The following is a 26,765-nucleotide window of genomic DNA, read 5'->3' on the forward strand; positions in this document are numbered from 1 at the left end:
TGAACTGGACAAGCATTTAAAGACAATGAATGAATGAATGAATGAAAGCACAGAAGCCACATTGATGCAATAGTTGTAAAATGATTATTTAGGTCAAATAACAACCTGCAAAGTCCTCTCTCATCTCACCATCAATGTGGAGATGTGTATTTTAGGGAGTACAGCTGTAAATCCATTGCTGAAGTGGTGAATTTTGTTCACTGTTAGAGTGTGGATTCCATCAACCTCACCACCCATCCATCCATCCATTATCTGTAACCGCTTATCCAATTTAGGGTCGCGGGGGGTCCAGAGCCTACCTGGAATCATTGGGCGCAAGGCGGGAATACACCCTGGAGGGGACGCCAGTCCTTCACAGGGCAACACAGACACACACACATTCACTCACACACTCACACCTACGGACACTTTCGAGTCGCCAATCCACCTGCAACGTGTTTTTTTTTTTGGACTGTGGGAGGAAACCAGAGCACCCGGAGGAAACCCACGCGGACACGGGGAGAACACACCAAATCCTCACAGACAGTCACCCGGAGCGGGAATCGAACCCGCAACCTCCAGGTTCCCGGAGCTGTGTGACTGCGACACTACTTGCTGCGCCACCGTGCCGCCCTTCAACCTCACCAGACAACTGTAAAAGCAAAGCAGAACACAATAGATGAAAGCTTCATTATAATATTCAAATAAATTATATCAATAAAGACAATAGTGTAGCGCAAATAAGCTAGAATAAGGAAACCATATTAGACAAAAGTATATCAATAATGATCTTACAATAAAAAACTAACATATATCTAGTATGCCAGTCATTATGATCAGTACAAAACCATAAATATTTCCAGAATTATAAAAAATACCACAATACCTATATGATGTTGGTTCACTTGCCACCAGCACTGTAGGGGCATTTGGTGACAATGCTGTCACTGAAGCCTACTGAAGCCTTCAGGTCTCTGCAACACAAAAGTGACACATTTTCTACCTTTTGCTTGAGTGACATATGCAAGGTGTGCTGGAGGATGAACACCCTGATAGCAAGGAGACGGCAGACCACTGTTGGCCCACTAAGGGCAAAGTTGGAGGTCCACTAGTGTTTTGAACAGCGTTTTCTGGGTGGACCGCTGGTGATTAAACAGAATTTTAGACAAAATGCCAAATTTTAGCACTTTTCCATTCACAGTGCAATTAACATTTTTTTCCTTCATTGGGTTCTTTTGTTGTTCTTTATAAATAAGATTAGTAAATAATTTTAATAATCATTCATTTTATTCAAAGATTCAAAGAGAGTTTATTGTCATTTGCACAGTAAGGAACAGGTTCCGTGTGCAATGAAATTCTTTCTTTGCTCCTCACCAAGAATGCCAAATGCAAGAGAAAATACAACGAATAACTAGATAACTAATAAAGTGCAAAGTTCACTGAGATATATACATAAGTGAACGAGTGCTACAATCACAAACAGCAATAAGTAGAAACAATCATTTGTGTGACAGTAAATGACAGAGGCATATAAACATGTTGACAGTAAAGTGCAGGGTTATTTCTGAGGTAGGTTCAGGAGTCTGATGGCAGTGGGGAAGAAAGAGTTCTTTAACCTAGTGGTCTGGCATTTGACACTTCTGTACCTCTGGCCTAAGGGCAGAAGTGTGAACAGTCCATGTTGGGGGTGGATGGGGTCTTTACGGATGGAGGCAGCTCTCCTGTGGACTCTCTGTTAGTAGACGCTTTGCAGAGAGGGCAGTGGAGTCCTGGTGATCTTCTCAGCAGTCTTCACCACTCTCTACAAGCGTTTTTGGTCCATCACAGTCGTGCTGCCATACCACACTGTGATACAGCTGGTCAGGAGGCTCTCGATGACACAGCTATAAAATTTTCTGAGGATTCTGGATGACATCCCAAATTTTCTCAGCCTCCTCAGGAAATACAACCGCTGCTGAGCCTTTTTGACCTGCTGCATGGGGTCCAATGTCCATGTGAAGTCCTCACTGATGTGGACACCCTGTATTTAAAGCTGCTTACCCTCTCTACTTCAAGCTCTCGAATGAACAGTGGCTGATGAGGTCTTTTCTTTTTCCTCATATACACTATCAGCTCCTTCGTCTTGTCTGTGTTGAGGGTGAGGTTGTTGTCCTCACACCATGCTACCAGCCCGGTCACCTCCCTAGTGTAGGCCTCTTCATCTCCATCAGTGATGTGTCCTATCACTGCAGTGTCTTCTGCAAACTTGAGGATGATGTTGTCCTTGTGATAGGCGACACAGTCATGGGTGAACAGGGTGTAGAGAATGGGGCTGAGGACACATCCCTGTGGAACTCCAGTGTAGGTGTTGATACTGGCTGAAGTCCTGTTGCCAACCCTGATGGACTGGGGCTTACCAGTCCAAAGTCCAAAAGTCCAAAAGCCAGCGACAGAGGGTGGGGTGCAGGCCGAGTGTGGACAGTTTGTGGGTAAGTTTGTGAGGGATGACCGTGTGAAAGGCGGAACTATAGTCCACAAAGAGCATCCTGATATAGAAGTCTTTGTTTTCCAGGTGAGAGAGAGAATAGTGGAGGGCAGCAGCGATGTAATCCGAGGTGGATCTGTTGGCATGGTAGGCGTATTGCAGGGGGTCCAGGGTATCCGGTATACTGCGCTGGATGTGAGTCAGCACCACTCTCTCAAAGCACTTCATAATGATCGGAGTGAGTGCCACTGGCCTGTAGTCATTAAAGGAAGGTGTGTGTGTGTGTGTGTGTGGGGGGGGGGGGGGGGGGGGTTCTCGGGGAGGGGGATGATGGTTGTGGTTTTGTAGCAGGTTGGAATGATGCTCTGGCTGAGGGACAGGTTGAAAATGGAGGTGAGAACATCAGCTAACTCGTTGGTACATGCTCTGAGGGCCAGCCCTGGAATGTAGTCTGGTCCTGTCGCTTTGTATTAGTTTGTCTTCCAGAATACAAGTCTGAATTTAAAATCTGTTTGAGGGGATTAAAAATGAGTAATATCCTGTACAGGGCAGTAATCTGAGTGGTCCGATGTTGAACCAACAGTGGTCTACAGTCAGTGGTGTGCCAGCCTTTTTATGCCAGTGGACCAATATATGCTCGCTGTTTGGGCAGTATTGAGTCAAAACATGTATGCTTTCATTAATAATCAGATCACCGCTTATAAGTTTTAAAATATTATTACTAATTATACAATATTGCATTGAATGTATGAGTGTGTGTTGCTCTGTGAAGGATGGGCGCCCCCTCCAGGGTGTATTCCCACCTTGCGTCCAATGATTCCAGGTAGGATCTGGACCAGAGGCGGATGCTGGTCTTTCAAGGAGGGGAAGCTCACTTTCGGCCTACATCATAAAATGTGTCGGTTTATTTATACGTAAATTCTACCCTCCGTTCCTTTTCAAGAAAATGATCTGTGACCCTGTCGTACCAACAAGGCGTCTTTTCCAGGGACTTGACTAGTGTCCTCTGAATGGCCAGCAGAGCTAGGCTGCTTAAACGGCCTTGGCCCATGTGAAGTGTGTCCGCCTGTGCTCCCACAGATCTTTACACCAAAGGATCGCTGATTCGCTCATTTCGCTGTCAATCAAAAAGGGATTCAGCTTCAGACAGATCATCCAATCATCATGCAGAAGCTGAGCGTCCGGGCCAGCCGAGGCCAGCCCACTGCCCCATAGACCCCCAGAGACGCTGAGCGTCCGATGGGCGGGACAAAGCCCAGCATTTATCCAATGACTCGTCTTGTTTCGCTGCACTTCGCTGCTTTGCTATTGAACTCTGTGGACACTCAGCGTCCTCACTGTTTAAATCACTGTGAAGCTGTGGGAATGATTGAGAGGAAAGCCGCGTCTTTACCAGTGATAAGAAGCTGATTCTGAACAAAAGTTGAGCGCGTTGTAGTGCATATTTATTCAATGACATGTACACACAACAGTATATATTTGATCACTTATTTTTTGACATTTTAGAGGAAGCTGAGCTTCCCTTGCAGTCTTAGAGCAATCGCCGCTGATCTGGACCCACCGCAACCATGAACTGGATAAGCGGTTACAGACAATGATTAAATGAATGAACATACTTGCATTAGTGTTCCCCACAACATTCATATTTCATGGTTAAATCTTTGGGAACATGAACTCCATATTAGTTGGATTCCTGTGTGGGGAAAAAATGGTCAGTCTAAAAAAAATATTGTATCATATGTAAATGTTTTGGTGCACCTGATAAAATTATATGCACTGTTGATTTTCTAAATAAAAGTAATAACAGAGTACAATACATCAATATTTTATGCACAATTTCAGACAAAAGTTTTGTTCATCTGATGATTTTCACATATTTGGAAAATCAAAAATGTGGCCTGCGCAAATGGTATTGTATGATTTTTCTTTCCAGCCCAGCACTTCTTTTGATATTTATTTAACATTCACATTGTTAGCAAGGTGGCTTGCCTGTAACTGCAACCCAGACCTGCTGAAATAAATGTCAAAAACATTACTGTTAATAATGTAATATTACTTTGATTTTTTTTTTTTACTGTTTAAGTAATGCCTGCTTCTACAAACCGTTGAAAAATCATCCACTGAAACATATTTTGGCGCCGTATTCAAACTCAGAGTAACCGTTATCTGAAGGGGAGGGTCGCACTCTCTCTCTCTCTCTCTCTCTCTCTCTCTCTCTCTCTTAAATGTTTGGTCCTGAAATAACTGACTTGTTTAAAATGAATTTCAGACGTCCAGTGATTTGTCCCAAAATAACTGACTTGTTTAAAACCATTTTTGGAGGTCCATTGACGTTATTAATTGGTCCCGAAATAACAAACTTGTTTAAAATGCGCTTTAGACTTCAATTGAAGTTATTAATTATTGGTCTCGAATTAACTGCCCCTGAGTGCAAGGAGACGGCGGACCACTGTTGGCCCACTGAGGGAAAAGTTGGAGGTCCACTAGTGTTTTGCAGAGCGTTTTCTGGGCGGACTACTGGTGATTAAACAGAATTTTATACAAAATGCCACATTTTAGCACTTTTCCATTCACAGTCCAATTTACATTTTGTCCTTCATTAGGTTCTTTTGTTAAACTTTATAAATAAGATTAGTAAATCATTTTAATCCAGCACAGTGTCAACATTTTTAGCATAATCATTTTATATCAGGTTTATACTCATTATTATATCTCTCATAGTTGTTGGTAATATTGTATTAGTTTGTTTTCCAGAATAAAAGTCTCTGTGAGTGTAAAATCTGTGTGAGGAGATTATAAATGAGTTATATCCGGTACAGGACAGTAATCTGAGTGGTCCGATGGTGGATCAGCAGTGGTCTACAGTCAGTGGTGTGCCAGCCTTTTTATTCCAGTGGACCGATATATGCTCGCTGTCTGATTTGTATGCTATGCATTCTATTTAATTTACATACAGCAAAATGTTCAAACTGTTCTGGACATGGGGTTGATATTAAAGGCATCAGCTGGAAGAAGTTTTGGGTGCTTACAGTAAGTATTAAAAGTTAAGCTGATAGCTAAACCAAGCCTATTCACTAAACTTAACCAGTAAAATTATTTTGGTGTCAAGATTTAAGGTATACAATTTCATCTACATGGAGAAACTCTTTTTCATGTGTTCTGTTCTTTTGACCACACTTGAAATCTATGGCAACATTTTTTTTAAAATTTGTCTTGGACTCTATAATGAATTTGATCATTATTTTGAAAATGTGTTATTTGTGTAAGCTATTTATATATATATTTATGTATATATAATTATAGCAATAACAATAATAATAATAATAATAATAATAATAACAACAACAACAACAACAACAATAATAATAATATCATTTTGTCAAAGTAATTTGTTTATTAGCCCCCTCCAGGGTGTATTCCTGCCTTACGCCCAATGATTCCAGGTAGGCTCTGGACCCACCATGACCCTGAACTGGATAAGGGTTACAGATAATGAATGAATGAATGAATTTGTTTATTATATTTTGATTCTCTTTACCTCCCTCGGTTTTTGATGTTTCTCTTTGCTATTTTTTTTGTCCTTTTACTCTCCCCATTATTTTATGATTTATGTTCTGTTCCAGGAAAACAGAAACAAATAAAATAAGAACTAAATTCAACACCAGTCATGCTCCACATTCCACCACAATGCACCAATGAGAGCGCAGTTTTGTTGCTAGGCAACTAACCATACTGAACACAACAGAGAGAAAATCTAGTAGACCTCAGTGCGCTCTGCTGGAGCAAAAGCCAAGAGTTATTTGTTGTTGTTGGTTCATTTATTTTTTTTTTTATTAAAGCAGTAATCCGCTAGTGACAATGTGATATTTATCCTTCATCATGCCAATGGCCTGCCAAACACTCACACAAGCCCTTGAAAAGCTTATTCTCAGCCTGTGTTTGGAAAGTTATCCATGTGGCCAAGGGAGTTGGGTGAGTGTAACTTAATAACCCTCGGAAAATGGGATAGGTTTGCACATGCTCAGTAAGTCAATAAACACTGTTTTGCTTTGTACAATATATTGTTTTGTTATTCAAAACTGGTGAGACAAACTGATGGTGTGACACTAGCAAACACTCCTTTTAACAGCGAAAGCCGAGTTTGAGAGAGCATGAGGACTTGGATGATGCAGCTTTAGAGGATCAGTTTATTCTTCTAGAGCTCCTGCGAAGCCCACAGTCACCATGGCAAGAGAAAGGGTCCTGGAGTCCTCAGGCCTTAGCCCTGAGAGAGCTGGCCGTGAAGACCCCAGGAATTCTTAAAGGCAACTTCAAACATACGTTTTTTACAAGTCTGCGTATTGTTGACATGGGGGTGAGTTTTCTTTCTGTATCTTCTTCCATGTCTTGAATGAATTTTTTTTCTAAAAAATGTGTAAAGTTTTTATAAAACAATCCCTTTTTTAAGTAAAGAACATAAAGCAACATATCTCAGTGTTATGATGAAATGGCCAAGAGGTAAGCAGGCTACAATTACAGAAGGTTTTATTTAAGGAGACCAGTGAAAATGGAAATGTATGACTCTCACTTTGCAAAATCTCCATGTCACCACTATCTAGATATGTTGAGACACCTCTGGAGCAGGTTTTAACCTTGTTTTGATGCTGCAGGTAGTGTCATTGCCAAACTGCTCCAGGATCTAGGTATCCTGGGTTCAAACATCACCTCAGGTGACTCTCTGTGAGGACTGTGGTGTGTTATCCCTGTATCAGTGTGGGTTTCCTCTGGGCACACAGGTTTCCCCCCACAGTCCAGAATACACATGCTGATAAGTGGTTTGGCAATGAACATTTCTCCATAGGTGTATGTGATGCCCTGTGATGTGCCATTGCCCTATCCAGGGTGTGTTCCTGCCTTATTCCCAATGATCCTGTTTAAGCTGGAGACCCATTATGACCCTGATGAATTAGTGCCAGAAAATGAATAAAAGATTAAATATCCTTAATGAGCTTTTGTGAATCATGAAATTGTGGCTCACTGCCTATAAAAAAAGAAATAAATAAAATGTAAAAATTCTTGATTAGTGTTTACATTCGAGCAATTCCGTTAATTTGTTGAGGGACCCCTAATCACACAACACTACCAAGTTCAGAAGGTGAAGCCTAGGACGAGAAGCACTGCCACATCTGCCTATGTCTTGTCAGTGGCAGCTTAACACACTTGAAGGAAGAAGCTAACTTGTTCAGAACTAATGTAACAAGTACTTTGACAATGCTTATATGGCAAAATGGTTCAGAATCCTCCGGCAATGTTCTAATTTCCAAACGAGTAGAGGCTGTGACTGATGTAAAGAGGATAAAACTCCCCCTATTTCATAAAAAAAGCAACAGATGATCAGTTACCTACAAATCTTTGGCCATGCAGTGCATTTGAATAATTGTCAGGTAAAGCCATTTGTTGCAGCATTATTGTCTTGCACTGGATGAATCAGCATAGCCTTTTTTAAAATGAGACATTAAAGGAATGACACTGTTTAAAATGAAAAATTATTAAGTTCATCACTATATAGAGTAGCAGCCATATTGGGGACCTAATGATTACTCAGACACACAACCCATATTAAAAACTGTGGTATTTAGACTGTTTTATTGTTTCTGTCAACACATGTAGTGTTCATTTAGACATTAAAATTAAAACAATATAATTATGGTTCCCTGACCCAGTTTTCTGCGTCACATTTGTAAATGTTTGTTCATGTGTCAGTCAGTAGAGGAGCTCAGGTCGCATCCCAAATTGGCACAATGTTCCATACATTGTGCACATCACAGATAATAAAACTAATAATACAGACCATAATTAGACAGTAATTCAACAGGGAATCCTGAATGGTGTGAGTTTGAGTCCCGCTCCGGGTGACTGTCTGTGAGGAGTTTGGTGTGTTCTCACTGTGTCCACGTGGGTTTCCTCCGGGCACTCCGGTTTCCTCCCACGGTCCAAAAACACACGTTTGTAGGTGGATTGGCGACTCAGAAGTGTCCGTAGGTGTGAGTGTGTGAGTGAATGTGTGTGTTGCCCTGTGAAGGACTGGTGCCCCCTCCAGGGTGTATTCTCGCTTTGCGCCCAATGATTCCAGGTTGACTCTGGACCCACCGGGACCCTGAACAGGATAAATGGTTACAGATAATGAATGAATGAATGAATGAACCTGAATTGTAAAGCTGAATAAAAAAATTCATTGACATACAATGTACTCTGTAAATTTACAAACCACAATATTTTGACTTTCTGTGCCCTACGGAGGGTGTAGGGAGACATTTGGGATTTGCTGCGCATGGAAACCTCTCTCACTGATCACTCACACTTTCAAATAAAGAGAACTATTTTATTTAACTTTAAGCCAAACTAGAGAAATAATTTAGGAAGACAGTTGCAATCAGACAGATATTCCTGCTGGCTGTGGGGATCAAACTGGAGACATTCCAGTTCCAAGTACATTTGTGTAACCTTTAGGCCACAGCTTCTAACAATTGCATGTTTGTTGCAGCATGTACGTTTAATAAAACCTACTGTTTGAACTCTAAACTTTAGTGCACTTTGAATATAAAAAATTAATTATTTGCTCATTTCAAAATTGCCCATGAAATTTTGGTGCATTCTTTTATCACAGTAGTCCAATTAAACAGCACTGGTGGAAAATAAATTCTGCATGTCAGATGATTTGGCTTTAATGTAATGTCATCTCTTTTGTTGCTGCCTTTGCATTTTGCAGCCTGGTGGAGATCTTATCGTTCTGGTCTTTTGTAGATAATTGTTTGCAGCCCACTATTTTCCCATTCATGTGAAATGTCACTGTAAATAATATTAAGATAATAATATGTGCTTTATGATTGCCCAGTGAAAGATGCAAGCATTTGCAGTGAACCAACAGGAGGTTAAACCTGACACATTAATTTAAACACAAAATATTAACTGAATAACAGAATAAACATGTTTTTCAAAACAGAAAAATCACAACCCATTTTGATCCAAATATAAAATTCAGTAACAATTCAAATGATTTATGTTTTATTCCAGGAAAACAGACACAAATAAAACAATAACTAAATTTAACACCAGTTCTGCTCCACATTCCACCACAGTGCACCAATGTTGCCAGGCAACTAACCATACGGAACACAACAGAGAGAAAGTCTAGTAGACCACAGTGCACTCCGCTGGAGCAAAAGCCAAGAACATTTAGCAGTTATTTGTTGTTGTTGTTTTTTTTATTATTTAAAGCAATAATCCACTAGTGACAATGTGATATTTATCCTTCATCATGCTAATGGCCTGCCAAACACTCACACAAGCCCTTGAAAAGCTTATTCATAGCCTGTGTTTGGAAAGTTATCCATGTGGGATAGGTTTGCATATGCTCAGTAAGTCAATAAACACTGTTTTGCTTTGTACAATATGTTGTTTTGTTATTCAAAACTGGTGAGACAAACATTTCAAATATGGGTTATTTACTTTATAAATTTTTATCTAATTTTATATAAGTTTAATATCTCTCTGAGGTTTTTTTTTTTACTTTGACCACTATTACACTGTTCTTTTGATTCAGATTTCTTATAACTTAATTGTGAAAAACATTTACATTATTCTCAAAACATGGCAACACATTTCATATGAATATTTGGATGTTACATAAATTCGAATTACATATTTTTTCATAAAAAAAGACCAATCAGAACTCTATTAAAATACATTTAAAAAATTTAAAATAATAACAATAATTCATTCATTATCTGTAACCCTTATCCAGTTCAGGGTCGCGGGGGGTCCAGAGCCTACCTGGAATCATTAGGCGCAAGGCGGGAATACACCCTGGAGGGGGCGCCAGTCCTTCACAGGGCAACACAGACACACTCACACATTCAGACACTTTTTTGAGTCACTAATCCACCTACCAACGTGTGTTTTTGGACTGTGGGACTAAACCGGAGCACACGGAGGAAACCCACGCAGACAACACACCAACTCCTCACAGACAGTCACCCGGAGCGGGAATCGAACCCACAACCTCCAGGCCCCTGGAGCTGTGTGACTGCGACACTACCTGCTGCCCCACGGTGCCGCCATAATAACAATAATTCCAAGTGTAAAATAAATACATTTGGAAGTGTAGAATTTGAGATCTACTTGTTTTCAGACTTTAGACCTAACACCTAAAGTATTGGCATTACATTCCTGTTTCTTTTTTTAGTTTTTTCTACTTTGCCCTAGAATGACTCTTGGGTGTGTGTGTATGTCCTTGAGACATTTTAGAATTGATCCATAGTTCCACGGCCCGGAAGAAATCTGCATTGTTCCCTAAAAATCCTATGTTCGACTATTAGATGGATTCTCTTTTCCAGCACCTTGGCATAGACTTTCCCAGGGAGGCTCAGAAGTGTGATGCCATGATAATTGGCACACATTCTCCGGTCCCCTTTTTTAAAAATGGGAATCACCACCCATTTGCCAATCCAAAGGCAATGTTCCCAAGGTCCAAGCAATATTGTAGAGGCGTGTCAGCCAAGACAGCCCCACAGTATCTCATCCACTCCCAGTGACTTCAGCCAAGTTGAGTTCAGATTTTCACCATCCTTACTGAGCACAGCTTAAACATGTGGTGCACCCACATGTCCTTCCTAGGTTGCCTTTTCAGTTTACATGGGCTGCCCGGCCACCAGGTGATTGCTTTCAGACAATACCCCCAGGCCTGACTCGAGGGGTAGGTCCTGGTAACCCTCTCCCAGACAGGGTACACTTCCTTGCTGTTCTGTTGGACATAGTGGTGCTGCTTGGATCGTGTTTGTATGGATCTTCACTCCAGGCCTGTTCATCATGGGAGAGCCTACGAACAACTCTCAACAACATAGCCCTGGAGGTCATTAGACCACACAAGCCCTTCCGCCACAACAAGTCCCTAATCCAGCAATGGAAAGTATATATAGTAAAGGAAAGTATATATATATTTTTTTTCCTATAAAGTGCAACACACATTAAATGAATAATAAAATTGCTTTGCAATTGGTTTTAGCTCCATATAATAGGCACACAACATGGACACATACAGAGACTCTCACTCAGCTAAAATTATGCAGTACCTATCAAGAAATCAAGTTTCCTAAGATATAACATTCATTTTTTCAGCCTTTAATGTGTTCTTTACTTATGCCAACACATCTAAATTTTTTTTTTTTTTGGCCTTGGGGGGGGTTGGTTTCAACATTTAAGCCATACTAACTTCTAATATGACAGGCTTGTTAGATTCTTAGTGTATAGTTCGTTTCTTGCCACCCTATTAATTCTAGGCTAAATCCTCACCAACCTTTAGCTTCAGATGATGACTATGAGATCATGTCTGACCCAGCAAAATTAGTGTGACTAGAGCATGGAACTCATACTCTACCCTGTTTCTTATCACTATGCAAAAGAGGCACCATGCCTTTGATGTTGTAACTTCAATAGTTTCTGAGCAAGCCTGCCCTCAATTTGGAAAAAAAAAGAAGGAAAAGAAAAACTTTCAAGCTTTGGTTTAACTGCTACTCTGTTAATGTAGACAGCCAGATTAGTTTTGCAAGCGAGTGCTTTTTTGTAGTGTAAGATTTTTGATTATTGCCTCTAATCTCTGTGGTTTGATGACATTTTTCAGCATTACCCACATCCATGCATATCAACAAAGGATACCAAAAAGGATTTTCATTGGTTAGGCTTTATTAATAAGAAAAAACCCCATCACTCACCAACTCACTCATTTTGAATAAGATATACTGAGAAAAATCCATCCAGTAAACTCGAGTAGTAGACATGCAGGCATGCAAAGTGAACAATCATTGTGGTGGTACACTCAAGGGTACATATCCTTTACCTTTAGTTAAATTATTGTCACCTCATATATTTTCCTAATTATGGGTGGAGGGGCCTTCCTCATTATATTAGATTTTTTGATCTTGAAGTACAGTCCTGACAGAAAATATGGAGGTAGAGGGAAGATGAAGATGATAGTCAGAGGGGAAACTCCAAACTTTGCCATTGGAGGTCAAATGAACTGGAACATACAGCTTTTGTGGTCCTTTTATGTGTAAGATTTCCTTTATTATCATCCTGTCTCTTCTGCTGCGTATTCTGTGCCCAAAGCTCTGATGCTAAGATATGTTCACACAAACCTGCTGATCTTATCAGAGTGAGTAATTATGTGTTTGCGTTTGTGTGCACATTGTTGCTGGTTGGGTCCTTTGGGAAACAGACAAGTGTTCGTCATTTATATTTCCATTATTACTTCAATACTGTAATTAACTGCCATAACATTATAGCCATTTGCGTAATATTGTGTAGCTCCCCCTGGTGCCAACAAAACAGCTCTGAACCATTAAGGCATGGACTCTATAAGACCTATGAAGATGTTGAATGCCAAGTTCAATTCTTCAATAATTACAGACCTCTTTTTACTAGTTATAATTTGTAGTCTCAGTCAACACACTTTACATGTATTAAATCCCTTTCATAGCACATTATTGAAGGTCATATAAGGGTTTTGGTTGGCCAATTAGCCCAGTCTATTAACCTTAATAATTAATTCCATGTTATGAATGTTATTGTTTATCCAAATAAATAACTATTCTATATTATATGAGAGTGCTGTTTTTATGTGTGGAATTTGCTGTCGAGTGTAAATCCGACAAAAATAAATTGCAATTTAAAAAAAAAAAAAAATTGTATTTGTTACATCAAATTGTTACAAAAATTGTATTTGTTACGGATCAATCATAATAAAATTCATCAAACATATATTAATTTATTACTAGGGCGGCACGGTGGCACAGCAAGTAGTGTCGCAGTCACACAGCTCCAGGGACCTGGAGGTTGTGTGTTCGATTCCCGCTCCGGGTGACTGTCTGTGAGGAGTTGGTGTGCTCTCCCCGTGTCTGTGTGGGTTTCCTCCGGGTGCTCCGGTTTCCTCCCACAGTCCAAAAACACACATTGGTAGGTGGATTGGCAACTCAAAAGTGTCCCTAGGTGTGAATGTGTGTGTGTGTGTGTGTGTGTGTGTCTGTGTTGCCCTGTGAAGGACTGGCGCCCCCTCCAGGGTGTATTCCTGCCTTGTGCCCAATGATTCCAGGTAGGCTCTGGACCCACCGCGACCCTGAACAGGATAAGCGGTTACAGATAATAAATGAATGAATGAATCAATATTTAATTACTACGGCACAGTGGCACAGCAGATAGTGTCGCAGTCACATAGCTTCAGGGACCGGGAGGTTGTGGGTTTGAGTCCGGCTCTGGGTGACTGTATGTTTGGTCTGTTCTCACTGTGTCTGCGTGGGTTTCCGGTTTCCTCTTGTTTCCTCCCACAGTCCAAAAACACACGTTGGTAGGTGGATTGACGACTCAAACGTGTCCGTAGGTGTGAGAGTGTGAGTGAATGTGTGTGTTGCCCTGTGAAGGACTGACGCCCCCTCCAGGGTGTATTCCCGCCTTGCGCCCTATGATTCCAGGTAGGCTCTGGACCCACCGCGACCCTGAACTGGATAAGGGTTACAGATAATAAATGAACGAATCAATAATTAATTACTATTTATTGCTGACTCAATTACAGCAACAAAATACGCACTATTAACTAGCTTGTTTTAAGTATTTTAACTAAATACTGAATGTTGTCTAAACATTGAGTAAGAGTTGTGTAAGAGTTTTTCCACCTTAACCATGAATTCATTCATTGTTTGTAACCACATATCACGTTTAGAGTCACAGTGGGTCCAGAGCCCAACTGGAATTACTGTGCACACACTGGACAGGGCACCAGTCCATCACAGGGCACCACACACTCACACCTGTGGACATGTTTGCATGGCCAGTCCACCTGGTTCTACAGCTGACTTAAGACGTCATGCTGCATAAACTCATTACATTTAAGATCATTTAAATCTATCATATAGAGCTATTTTGTCCACAAAGAGCACTCTGCAAAATCAAAATATTACAGTTTCACAAACACAAAAAAAGAAGACATTGTTGAAGATAATTTATTTTTTAAATTGAGTATAACTTTTGAATATGTTTTAAGTTAGAATCACTCAATCCAGTTAATTTCTTTGAACATTAGGGTTTAAAATGCAGAATATAAAAGACAATGTAATTCAGACTATGTTATTTTATTGCTTAATGGTCCTTTTCTGGTGTTCACATGCCCGATGTTGGCAATATGGTGGTTAACAGAGGTCAAAATGGACACACTCAATGGTCTGCAGCTATGCCGACTCATACACAGCAAGATGCAATGTGATGTGTGTTCCGACACCTTTCTGTCAGTGTCAGCATTACCTTTTCAGCAGTGTGTGCTAAATTGTCTGTGGGTTTGAACCAGATGGACTAACCTTTACTACTCAAGCACACCACTAAGCTTTAGACACCCATGTCCACATATTTTCTGTAATGTTTCTAGCTATTTGTTTATCCACTACTTACTTTTGAATGTGCTAGGTCTCAGTCATTGATGAGGGCCTGCTGAAGTTCAGCTGCTTGGAAGAATTGGTGCTAAGCGCTAACCACATCACTCAGCTTCTTTCTGAGAACCTTCCAAAGACATTGCTGGTAAGGAACCAGGGCTGTGTCCAATCCATAAAAAGCTACATTGTCCATATTATTTATTCTCAACATACACATTCTTGTAGGCATTTGAAATTGTGTGTCATTCTGTAATCTGTGTCATGTCCATATTGTGTAAGCAGATGTTTTAATCTGAGAGATTTTTAGAGACATTTTTGGAAATATTATTAACACAGCATGTGATGTCGATAATCTGAATTATCATGGTCCATTAGCAACATTCATTCAATCATTATCTGTAACCGCTTATCCAGTTCAGGGTTGCGGTGGGTCCAGAGCCTACCTGGAATCATTGGGCACAAGGCAGGAACACACCCTGGAGGGGGCACCAGTCCTTCACAGGGCAACACACACAGTCACTCACACAGTCACCTATTAGCAACATGAAATATTAATTGTTACATGCTACCAGCTACCAAATGTCAAATTAACCTTTGTGTAAGATTTTATTTAATATCATCCTGTCTTCTCTGCTGTATGCTCTGTGCCCAGAAAATGTGTAAACATCAGCTAATCAAACGGAGGGCTACAACTACAAAAGATACTTACCAGCTTTATGGAGGAATACTCCAAAGTTTGGAAAAGTTGTTAGATGTCTGTGGTTAAAGTATGAAATTAGCCTTAAAACATGATTATTTTCTTTATGTGCATCCCAGAGCTTTTTCAAATCAAGAAGTGTAGCTCTTTTGATCATTTTTATCATTTTTTTCAAACCAGGAAGTTGAACACAGGCTGTCAGTTCAATGACGTTATGCTATTCGTTCAAATTTTAGCAGTTTAAAGACAATATTGAATATACTGTATAATATGATTAAATGAAGTCTTTCAAAAGTATAAAAAGAATTCAGCCCTGGTGAAGACTGCATGTTACTGCATGAAGAATCTAAAAGATTATTTTGTATGTTGATTAATAGTTAAGCTGAACAATCACTTATTCCCCATGTCATATATTTAAAGGTCCTGGAACTTTATTCCAATCAGATTTCGAGCCTCAAGAGTTTGAAAACACATCCACCTCCTCCCCATCTCCAACATCTAGGCCTCGGAAACAATTGCCTTGGCTCTCCAGAGGATATCCAGTACTTCACTGCAGAACATTGGTGATGCTTTTACATCATACGGATTTTGAAAAAGAGGTTGGCAGAGTAGCTAAAGGTTCAAGTATATTTACTATAGTTCAAACATAATTATTTCTCTAAGCACTATTTTGTCATTTGTAAAAATTTGGGCACACAGTGAAATTATTGATGATTTTTCAGGTGAGAATAATATCTATGTCTAAATGTCTAAAATATTCAGGCCAGGGTTATTTGTCAGGAAGGAAAAAAGGGGCAGGTGAATACCGAAAAAGCAAATTGAACAAAAAGGGCAATCCAAAAATGCAGAAACTAGAAACCAGGTAAATAGTCTAAAAACTAAAGAAACAAACTAGAGAAGGCAGAGCAAAACAACCATGAAAAGAGTAAGTCAAAAAGCAAGGGTGAAAAATACAGAAAAGCCAACATAAGCATACACTTGGTAGGGAAACATGTGGAAACACTAATACTACAGAATGAGTCCCTGTTAGAATGCCATTTAAACAGTCCAAACGCTACCAGAGGGTGTACTCTGGTAGCGTCTGTAATGGAAAATTGTCCTTTTGTTAAGAGACATCTGTGACTATCTGTGATAGACATATTTTGTACAGCTCAGTATCCACTGCAGCTTCACAACACATTTTTCTCTAATCACAAATTTCTGGTTTAGGCTAGTTTTGAGAGCAGAGTGTCCTTTGAGTGAGCATAACAGGAGAAGGTGGGGGCAAGCTAGAACTGTATAAAAGATCACTGTGAACTTTTATCAGTATCCTTGAGCTTGTCTGCTGAGGGATCCTCTGCCGGCAGAGCCATAAACCTATTCTACTCTTTACAAATTCAGCTCCTGACTCTATTAGAATTCTTTCAAATATAGTATAAAGGATTCCACCACCACTGCGTCCCTCTCCTTTTTGACTTCCCAGAGGATTCTGGGAATTGCAGTATATGTGGTATGACATCACCCACCCAGAGGGAGTGAACAAGGATGATGACATAGGAAAACTACACCAAACACCTCCACTGACTTCAGGAGAAATGAGATGCTAAGCATGACTGTAGAATGGGATGATGCTGAACTGAACTTGCACCCACTGGGACAAACTTGAGGATGGGGGTAGGCCGATTGGGGAGACAAGCATCCAAATATATGCTTTGCTGGAAACCAACACCACTCTTACAGTTGTATTTCTCCCTGTCCATGGAGTCTTGAAATCTGCCTGCACATTTCTGGGAGTCCAATAGCATACACTGTAAAAAAAATCCATAACATTTACGGTAAAAAACTGGCAGCTGTGGTTGGCAGAATTTCACTGTAAAACATATGGTCACATTGGCAATCATAAATTTTACATTTAAGAACTGTTTTGTTTACAGTACTTTTATGTTAAAAAAAAACAGATATACATGATAAAAATGCCATAGTATTTACATAAAAATAACAAAGAAACATTGTTTTGCCATGAAATTAACATGTAAATTGTGTGACAAATGGGAGAATGGAGACTGAGATATAGTCAAATTTAGATAAAATCAACCCGCATCTTATTCAGCCCTTAAAAGGAGATATTGCTGAAAGGACCAAAGAAATGTGCAGTATTTGGGTGCCACACTCTAGCACTCAGAACACAGGCTGATAGTGAACTTTCCTGACCAACACACATCTCGTCACAACATGTACAGAAACACAAACCCACACACACAATTACACAAAATAATCACCCCAGTGCAACCCAAAATCAAAAAGTTTCAAAGACATAGTTTCTCAAAACAAAGAATCACAGAAAATCACAGAAAATATGGAGAAGCAAGGTATGCTGGGAGCTGCCTAATGAGTCTCAGCTCCTCCCAGTACTTGAACATTTGTACTGCCCCTAACCTTTTTAGAGTTTACAGTAATTTACTGTCATGGGTTTATAGTGTTCCACCGACATTTTTTACAGTGTATGCATAACATAAACTGGGGTGCCTGTGAACTCTGCCAATGGTGAACTCTGCTTCTTAGGAGAGGTACCCTCCATAGTAAATAGTAAATTTTGATTAAATAAAAAAGGACCAATGTACCTGGTTTGGAGTTTTTGTAATCCCCTTCAAAACAAGATGTCAATCCATACTCTGTACTAGGACTACAGAGGGGATAGGCCCTCTGTGTCAATTCAAGAATCCCTCTGTGCTGGATGATCCTTTAAACGTGCTGCTGGTTCTGCTCCAACTCATCCTTATATGTTTGATCCACTCGTAGACGGCCGGCACTTGGCTGACTGCCACAATGCTAAATGAGGTTGATAATACACAAAACAAAGACACAGATTTAAGATAGTAGATGCAGCAACTGAGGGGTTCTAGGCCATCTCTGCCCATATCACATATTAATGTTGGCCTTCTAAAGATGAATTTATTGCTAGAAGCTCTCTGTCCTTATCCCATAGTTACATTCTGTGGGAGGAAACTTCGGGGGAATAAAAAAACCTGATGGGTCAGGTGTGTTTCAGTTTGGGAGATTTACCAGGCTTGATAGACATTATATTTTTAAGATTTTTTAATTACCTCGATAAATTATAGATTGCTGCACAATACAGTGATTTTCTCAAATGACACATATTTACCAAAACACCCCTTTCTTCTTCTTCACCGTATATAAAAATATACACCCCTAACAAAGATTCAGATTCATTATAATCATAAAAAATAGACACTGTTATCAACTTGGAATTTTCTTCTTGTTACAGAAGTAGGCAAACATACAGCATACTATGGTGTAGCATGCTTCCTAAGATGGGAAACAAACCCTAACACTGTATGCTATACCAACAACAAACACTTAATTTTAGTCATGCAGTAAACATATGTCCTTTTGTCCCCTGTAGGCCCCAGCTGAAGTCTCTAGATCTAAGCTGGTGTGGTTTTACAGAGCTCTATCATGTAGTGGAGGCGCTATCAGCATTGCCTTGTCTACAGAGTTTAGTTCTAGTGGGGAACCCTCTGACCCTCGCATCTTCATACCCGGGCATTGTACTGGACAGTTTGCCCCGTTTACTCTACTTGGATGGAGCTCGTGTAACTCCAGAGGACCGTCATCAATTCAGAGGCTTTTCACAACTCAAAGGTTACACACTGAACTGAATGTCTCCAGCTTATACAGCTACAGTATGATATAAAACTAAATTAATGTAACATAAATACATTTGTAACGGATTTAACAAAGTATGAAACCATTCCTAAAGGCACTGAGACATACACTAATAACATAACACAACATATTTTTGTGTGTATTCCCGCCTTGCGCCCGATGATTCCAGGTAGGCTCTGGACCCCCCGCGACCCTAAATTGGATAAGCGGTTACAGATAATGGATGGAACATATGGCCAAATGTTTGCGGACACGTGCTAATTCAAGTTTATGTCTGAAACGCAGAAAGACATCCTTAATAATAAGTGAATTTATAAAGTAGTTCACAGCCCCCTGCCAGGGATTTGTGTGTCCACTGACCCTAGTGTGTGTGAAGAATTGTTCACTAATGTGTGTTTGTGTGTACAGAGCAGATACAGATTATAGGGCTATAAAATCTCCAAACATAGCAGTGGATCTTTTTTTTTAAACGCATATTTTAAATAAAGTCCCTAATGACTTTTGAAATTGCAATTGACTTTACTGCTTTTCCATAACCAGCAATCTGATTGGCTCTTTATGCTGAAGAACAGGACATTTATCAATACACAGAATCCATGTTCACCATTATGAGAATTTTCTCAATTTCTGGTTTTACACCACACAACACCGCCGTCCTGAAAGTGTCCCAAATAAGCTTTTATCATATCCCTTGGGCTATTTTTTTTTTGGCCCCAGGACAGTGGTGTATGGAGCCCTGCCCTGTGTGTTACTCATTTGTGTCACAGTGCTCATCATAATGTACAGATCTGATGTGCTGAGTAGCCTCACATGTGATATGCAGAAACACATTAGTCTGTGAGTTTCCTGGAGTGCTAAAACTGAACCATAATGACTAGAAGAGTCACATCACTTGAAACATATAGTCTTGGTATGCACCTGGACTGCGGCCCCGCCTATTTGTGACCCCTGCTCTAGATTCAATTCTTCCTAGAACTGTTGAAGCAATTTCTTGGAGATGGGCTGCTTATAATTACTCTTAATTTCAGAAAATAATTTTAGAAGGTATCACCACAGAGGTGCCAAAGGTAGTGGTGGTGTCACACAGTTTCATCATCTTATGACTGTGGTTTCAGATTCCACCTCAAATGACCCTTTGTGAGGAGTTTTGTCTTTTCTCTGCATGGGTTTCTTGTCATAGTGCAAAAACTCAAGTTGATTTGTGGATTGCAAGTGCAAAACGTGTCCATTGATGTAAGTTTGTGTGTGACTGTGGGGGTATGATGTGCCCTGTAATGAACTGGTGCCCTGTCCAGAGTGTCTTCCTGATTCAGGGTAGACTCTGGAACCTAGCACAACCCTGCACAGGACAAAGGGGCTGAGGATAATGAATAAAAGAATGAATGAATATTAGAAAGTGTCCACAAACCTCTGGTCATACAGTCCTTTAACCAAGTAATAGTTCAAACAAATTCACATTTAGCAAGTTTGCATTACATTCTTCTGCTTAACACTGAACCATTTACATTCTAAGGCACAGTTTTTGAGGAAGCAGAGGTCACTGTTTGTGTCCAGAAGATTAAAGGTGTTCCTAAGCCTGCTTTGTCATTGGAAGAGTTCCCTGTGGTCAGCTACAGCTATTCAGCCTCCTATGAATTTCTTGATCAACCTCAATCCCAGGAAAATGTACGCCATGTTCTCTTTCACTAAAATCTAGTTACAAATCAAGCAGGTATATTGGCCAGATGCTGGTTTTAAGTGTACGTTAATGGTCTGTATTACAATGCAGTGAAATTATGTTCCATTTTAACAAAGTATCATGCTTTGCAGACTAATGTGGAGAGTCATATCTTGACAAATATTCACCAGAATCCACCACACCAAAGGGAAGGATCGGCATCTATCTTATGTCCTGGAGCAGATTTCCTTAAAACAAGTTGGGAACATCACAATAAAGGTATACCTATTTTGACAAATTGACTGCTTAACACCAGTGATCACCTTGACTATTGAACATAGTATGTTTCAGCTTCGGTAAAATGCTTTGGATTTCTTTAGCCACAGTATCACAAATCACAAAATGGACCTGAAATGAAGCTGCAACCCTTGTTAACCACAAATATAACCTCTTACAGCATGTATTACTTAAACAGATCAGAACAGAACAGGATCCTATGAAAGGCATTTAATTGTTGAGACTTTAGCAGAAAAGATGAGTGTCTAATGGTTTTCTGCATAACTTATGGGCGGCTTCTAATAGTCAAAGTGAAATTAGACTAGTGGTTCATTGACATCACCCTTATTTCTTGAGTGGGATAACCAGAGATGTGGTCTTTGAACACAAGTGTGTAATGGTTTTATCTTTGGGAGACTATTCAAATAAATAACATGCCTCTCTCTGAAAGATAAGATATCTTTTAATAACAGCATTATGCGAGTCAGTGACGTTTAGCTAACATACAGGATCTGGACAGTTAGTGTTCTCCTTTAAGCCTAATTAGCTGTACAGTGGCATAATTTAAATAGTTGTGTATGAAGACCTTTCAGAGGCATTAAATTCTTCAGACTTTGTAAGTCTACGTAAGCAGGGCCCTTACATGGGTGGGGCCATAATTAAAAAGAGTTTGTATGGAATTTCTGATACATTCTCGCCTCTAGGTACCAGGATAATATCTATTTCATTATGAATCACTAGAGAAAATATATTTTGCTTCTTGAAGTACATAAATTCCTCTCCTTTTTCTCTTTATAAGGGCTTAATATTCCTGTAGTGATGAACAGTACACAGAAACAGGAATGGGCTGAGGTGATGGAGTTTAACTTCATGAGAACCAATCGCTTCAGTGACCTTACAGTACTAAAGAACTTCTTTCTCAGAGGTCTTTGGCTCACAGTGGAAGAGGAAAAGGTAGAATGTCATCTTAATTTATGGTCCGTTATTAAAGCTTGAATAGGTGGATTGTCTTAAAAGAAGTTTTTGATATATTGCTATAAATCTTCTTTACATCCTGATAGCAATCAGTAAATCAAATGCTCTGATGATCAGTTCCTATAAAGACTTGAACCAAATGAATGGACTGGAAGGGTGGCACGGTGGCACAGCAGTTAGTGCCCCATTCATACAGCTCCAGGGCCCTGTGGTTGTGGGTTCAAGCCCCGCTCCGTGTGACCCTCTGTGAGGAGCTTGGTGTGTCCTCCCTGTGTCCATGTTTCCCCCCACGATCCAAAAACACAGGTTGGTAGGTGGATTGGCGACTCAAAAGTGTCCCTAAGTGTGAGTGAATGGCACTGAATGAAATGACTGGATGACTCACCTGTTGACTACTGGGAAAAGCAGCCCTTCTAATTGTTCAATATCAGTACCTCATTTCACTGATACCCTCGTGGATGAATGACATCAGATTCTCAAAATAATATTCCAATATCTGATTATAGACTTCACAGAGTGGAAGCTGTTCAAATCAGGACAAATGTGGTTTAACACTCACAGTAACGCTCTAATATCTAGTGTAAAAGAGCGACAAGAGTGGAGGCTGTAGTGTCCATAAATATTTGGCCATATAGTGTAGTGTGTAAAAAGAACAAGATGAAAATAATATTGGTTAATTACATTTAAAAGCAATAACAAGATATTTTAGAGCAGAGAGTTATTACAATTTATTACAAAAAAATTTCATTACAAGAAAATACTTTTTTTCCTCTCTAAATGACACTATTTGAAGGATTGAAGTTTTATGAATTTGACCATTTTTTTTTTCTAGCAGACATGAATGATTTTAAATGTAATAATGTATTAATGCTGATGTCTGCAGGTTGTATCGTGGCCTGCTCCTCCTGCAGAAATTGGTGGAACCAAAGCATCGGCAGATAAAAAAGGAAAAGAGGTAATGTAAGAGACATTGCAGTTTCAAAAGTCAAATAGTAGGTTCTCGTGTTTCTTCCAAAGAGTTTAAAAAAACAGATTATGTTAGAAAGATATACGAATTTTGCTTCATTTCTGTAAAACCCAGAGATGGAAAAAAGAAAGTTTGCTGCAGCCTGGAGATGGGGTTTGTGTATATAGTATTGTTACTTGGATTAACAATATTTGTAAATACATAAATTTATCCTAGTAACAATACTATGTACACAAACCCCATTTCCAAAATGTTGGGATGCTGACAATATTTGCATATACAGATTTTTCCAGATACTTTTATACTGTAAACATATTCTGTGTTGTCTTGTTGATGAAAAAATCCTTAGGTTCTTTTCTATTTTACATTGAGAAACATGATTCTTGGCACTAACATGTTGCCAGTTTTTTTTTTTTTTTACACAAATTTACATTAATCTTTTATCTTTTGTTGCCTCTCCACAACTGTTTTGGAATGTGTTAATGGTATCGATTTTAAAAATGGGCATATAGATTTCAGAAAACAGTAAAATGCAGCAAAACATTTGTTTTAGAACAAATGATGGATGAGCCATTGTCCACATGCTTAGGCTCTTATAATATAGCTGCTGAGAGGCAGACAGAGTACACAATTCATTTCTGTTTTCAAGGTCACGGCATGCAAATTCATAAAATGTGTTGTCTGAGATTTAAAAGAGAGCCTTCAAATTGATTTATCCACTGCACTCTGTAGAGCACAGATCAAAACTCAAAAGATAAAAAGAAGAAAAAGGAAACTGTGATCAACTTGATTCACGAAGCACCTGTGAAGCAAACCCTGGGCTCTGTTCATGTGGAACTGAAAAATCTGATGGAAGGAAAGCACCAAATTCAGGTGGACTGTAACCTGGGGACTCTGCACTCAGAAGAGAGTGTTCGAACCACTGTAACCCGGGAGAAGGTAGGACCTAAAACATTGTGTTAATAAATTATATAAAAAGGTTACAGATACGCCCTGTGAAGGACTGGCGTCCCCTCCAGGGTGTATTCCCGCCTTGCGCCCGATGATTCCAGGTAGGCTCTGGACCCCCGCGACCCTAAATTGGATAAGCGGTTACAGATAATGGATGGATGGATGGTTACAGATACTAGAGTTGTATGTCATGTGGAAGCATAATGTTTCTTTCTGTTCTTTATTATTTTTTTTGTGGTTTTATAGTTCATTAAGTCATGATTTATATATCATTATAACATTATATATAATTTTACAACTAACTTGAATTGCCTGAGGGCAGCACGGTGGTGCAGCAGGTTAGTGTCGCAGTCACACAGCTTCAGGGGCCTGGAGGTTGTGGGTTCGATTCCCGCTCCAGGTGACCCTCTGTGAGGAGTTGGTGTGTTCTCCCCGTGTCCGCGTGGGTTTCCTCCGGGTGCTCCGGTTTCCTCTCACAGTCCAAAAACACACATTGGTAGGTGGATTGGTGACTCAAAAGTGTCCGTAGGTGTGAGTGAATGTGTGTGTTTGTGTTGCCCTGTGAAGGACTGGCGCCCCCTCCAGGGTGTGTTCCCGCCTTGCGCCCAATGATTCCAGGTAGGTTCTGGACCCACCATGACCCTGAACTGGATAAGGAGTTACAGATAATGAATGAATGAATTGCCTGAATGTTGTTGCTCCTGTGCATACTAAATAATACTTTTACAATGCAATTGTGAAGTACAATTAATAAAAGTATAACCCCCAACATTGCAATTTTGATAGAAATGTAGAACTGCTATATAAAACCTTATAATAAATCAATCAAGAAATAAACAAACAAATAAAAACCTATACAATTAAAAAAATATGCAAAGATGTACAAATAAACAAATTAAAATTTATTATAAATGAAATAATTATCTGGGTGTTGTGTCCAAGAACATGTAATTTCAGTAGTCAGGTTTTGTTAATTCAGTATTTAAGATGAGATATATCGTATATTTGTCAACTGTTACAGCTTTTCAAAACATTTTGCATAGCTGCATGAACTAAATGAATTTTTTTAAAGTTTTCTATGGAAATCCTTAAACTACCAGCAGCTTTTTCTTATTTAAAACCTAGTCAAATGTCTACAGGAACAAAGCAAGAAACCTATAGAAAACAAGAAAACAAAGCCAAGTGGAGATACAGCAAGTGCTCAAAGGAATCTAACTCCTTCAAAAGGTATTGCTCCAGACCCTGATGTTTTTCTATTCTGCATTTCAAAAACAGAGCTACAGAGCTAAATTTCTTTTGGCAGAAGATCAATACCATATTAGAAAGGGTGTCCTCATGTTTTGACTTAGTAAATTAAAGAGTAAATTAGTTTCACTTTAAATTGCAAAATGAATTTATATAATTATGAAAAAATATTGGACACTGCAGTTTCCTGAATATCCACAACCATAAATGCCTTTAAATATCATATTATATTAGATTAGATTCATATTATATTAGACGCCATATTTAAATACCATATTAGAAAGGGTGTCCTGATGTTTTGACTTGGTAAATTAAAGAGTAAATTAGTTTTGCATGTTTGTTACATTAAATGTTTCAGATCATCAAACAAATTAATATATTAGTCAAAGTCAACACAAGTAAACACAAAAAGCAGTTTTTAAATGACAAAAATGTAACTTTTTGGAAGGTGTGTGTCCCATTACATCTGGCGTAAAAGTAACACCGCATTTCAGAAAAAGAACATCTTACCTACAGTAAAATAAGGTGGTGGTAGTGTGATGGTCTGGGGCTGTTGCTGGACCAGGAAGACTTGCTGTGATAAATGGAACCATGAATTCCGCTGTCTACCAAAAAATCCTGAAGGAGAATATCTGGCCATCTGTTCGTGGCCTCAAAGTGAAATGAACTTGGGTTCTGCAGCAAGACAATGATCCAAAACACACCAGTAAGTCCACCTCTGAATGGCTGAAGAAAAACAAAGTGAAGACTTTGGAGTGGCCTAGTCAAAGTCCTGACCTGAATTCTATTGAGATGCTGTGGCATGACCTTAAAAAGGCGGTTCATGCTTGAAAACCCTCCAATGTGGCTGAATTAGAACAATTCTGCAAATATGAGTGGACCAAAATTCTTCCACAGCGCTGTCAAAGACTCACTGCAAGTTACTGCAAACACCTGACTGCAGTTTTTGCTGCTAAGGGTGACCCAACCAGTTATTAGGTTTAGGGGCCAAACACTTTTTCACACCAGTGTATCTGAGTCAAACTGCATATTCATATTTGTGTCTCCTTTGTCTTTGAGCAGGAAAAGGTAGAGCGCGGAAGGAGAATGAGACTGATCCTCGAGCTGATGACAACTTCAATTCTATCACAGAGCCACTAACTGTAGAGTTCAGTGTGCAGCTCAGCAAAGTGCTGTGCGCTTCACAACTCTCAAACCAGACGACTATGAAATAAATAAGCTCTAAATGGCATTCTGTGTCATCTGTAATGTGACTAGAAGTTCCAGGATTCAATATGAAATAATGCTTTTTTGCTCACTTTGCTGCCACCATGACACAAATTAATTCAGTGGAAAATTTTTTTATTACTGATTATGGTAATGATAATAAAATAGAGAGTTGTTTATGTCAAAATATGATCTGTTCATTCAAATTTTCTTCTGAATTGAGCTGTAAT

The 26,765-nt window shown here is 39.4% G+C and overlaps 1 protein-coding gene across 1 annotated transcript; it reads left to right on the forward strand.

Moving 5' to 3' along the window:
* The first annotated feature begins 6,322 nt into the window (after positions 1–6,322).
* LOC136676533 (leucine-rich repeat-containing protein 43-like) lies at positions 6,323–26,576 on the forward strand. The gene is made up of 12 exons (XM_066653622.1): positions 6,323–6,415; positions 6,573–6,797; positions 14,930–15,040; positions 16,013–16,155; positions 18,996–19,234; positions 20,772–20,923; positions 21,068–21,194; positions 21,991–22,145; positions 23,050–23,121; positions 23,866–24,072; positions 25,224–25,311; positions 26,392–26,576. Exons 1-12 carry the CDS (start codon positions 6,323–6,325, stop codon positions 26,541–26,543), a joined length of 1,764 nt encoding a protein of 587 aa, XP_066509719.1. The 3' UTR covers positions 26,544–26,576.
* The last annotated feature ends 189 nt before the right edge of the window (positions 26,577–26,765 follow it).

The sequence above is a fragment of the Hoplias malabaricus genome, chromosome X2, assembly GCF_029633855.1.
Source record: "Hoplias malabaricus isolate fHopMal1 chromosome X2, fHopMal1.hap1, whole genome shotgun sequence".
In the NCBI taxonomy this organism is placed as follows: Eukaryota; Metazoa; Chordata; class Actinopteri; order Characiformes; family Erythrinidae; genus Hoplias; species Hoplias malabaricus.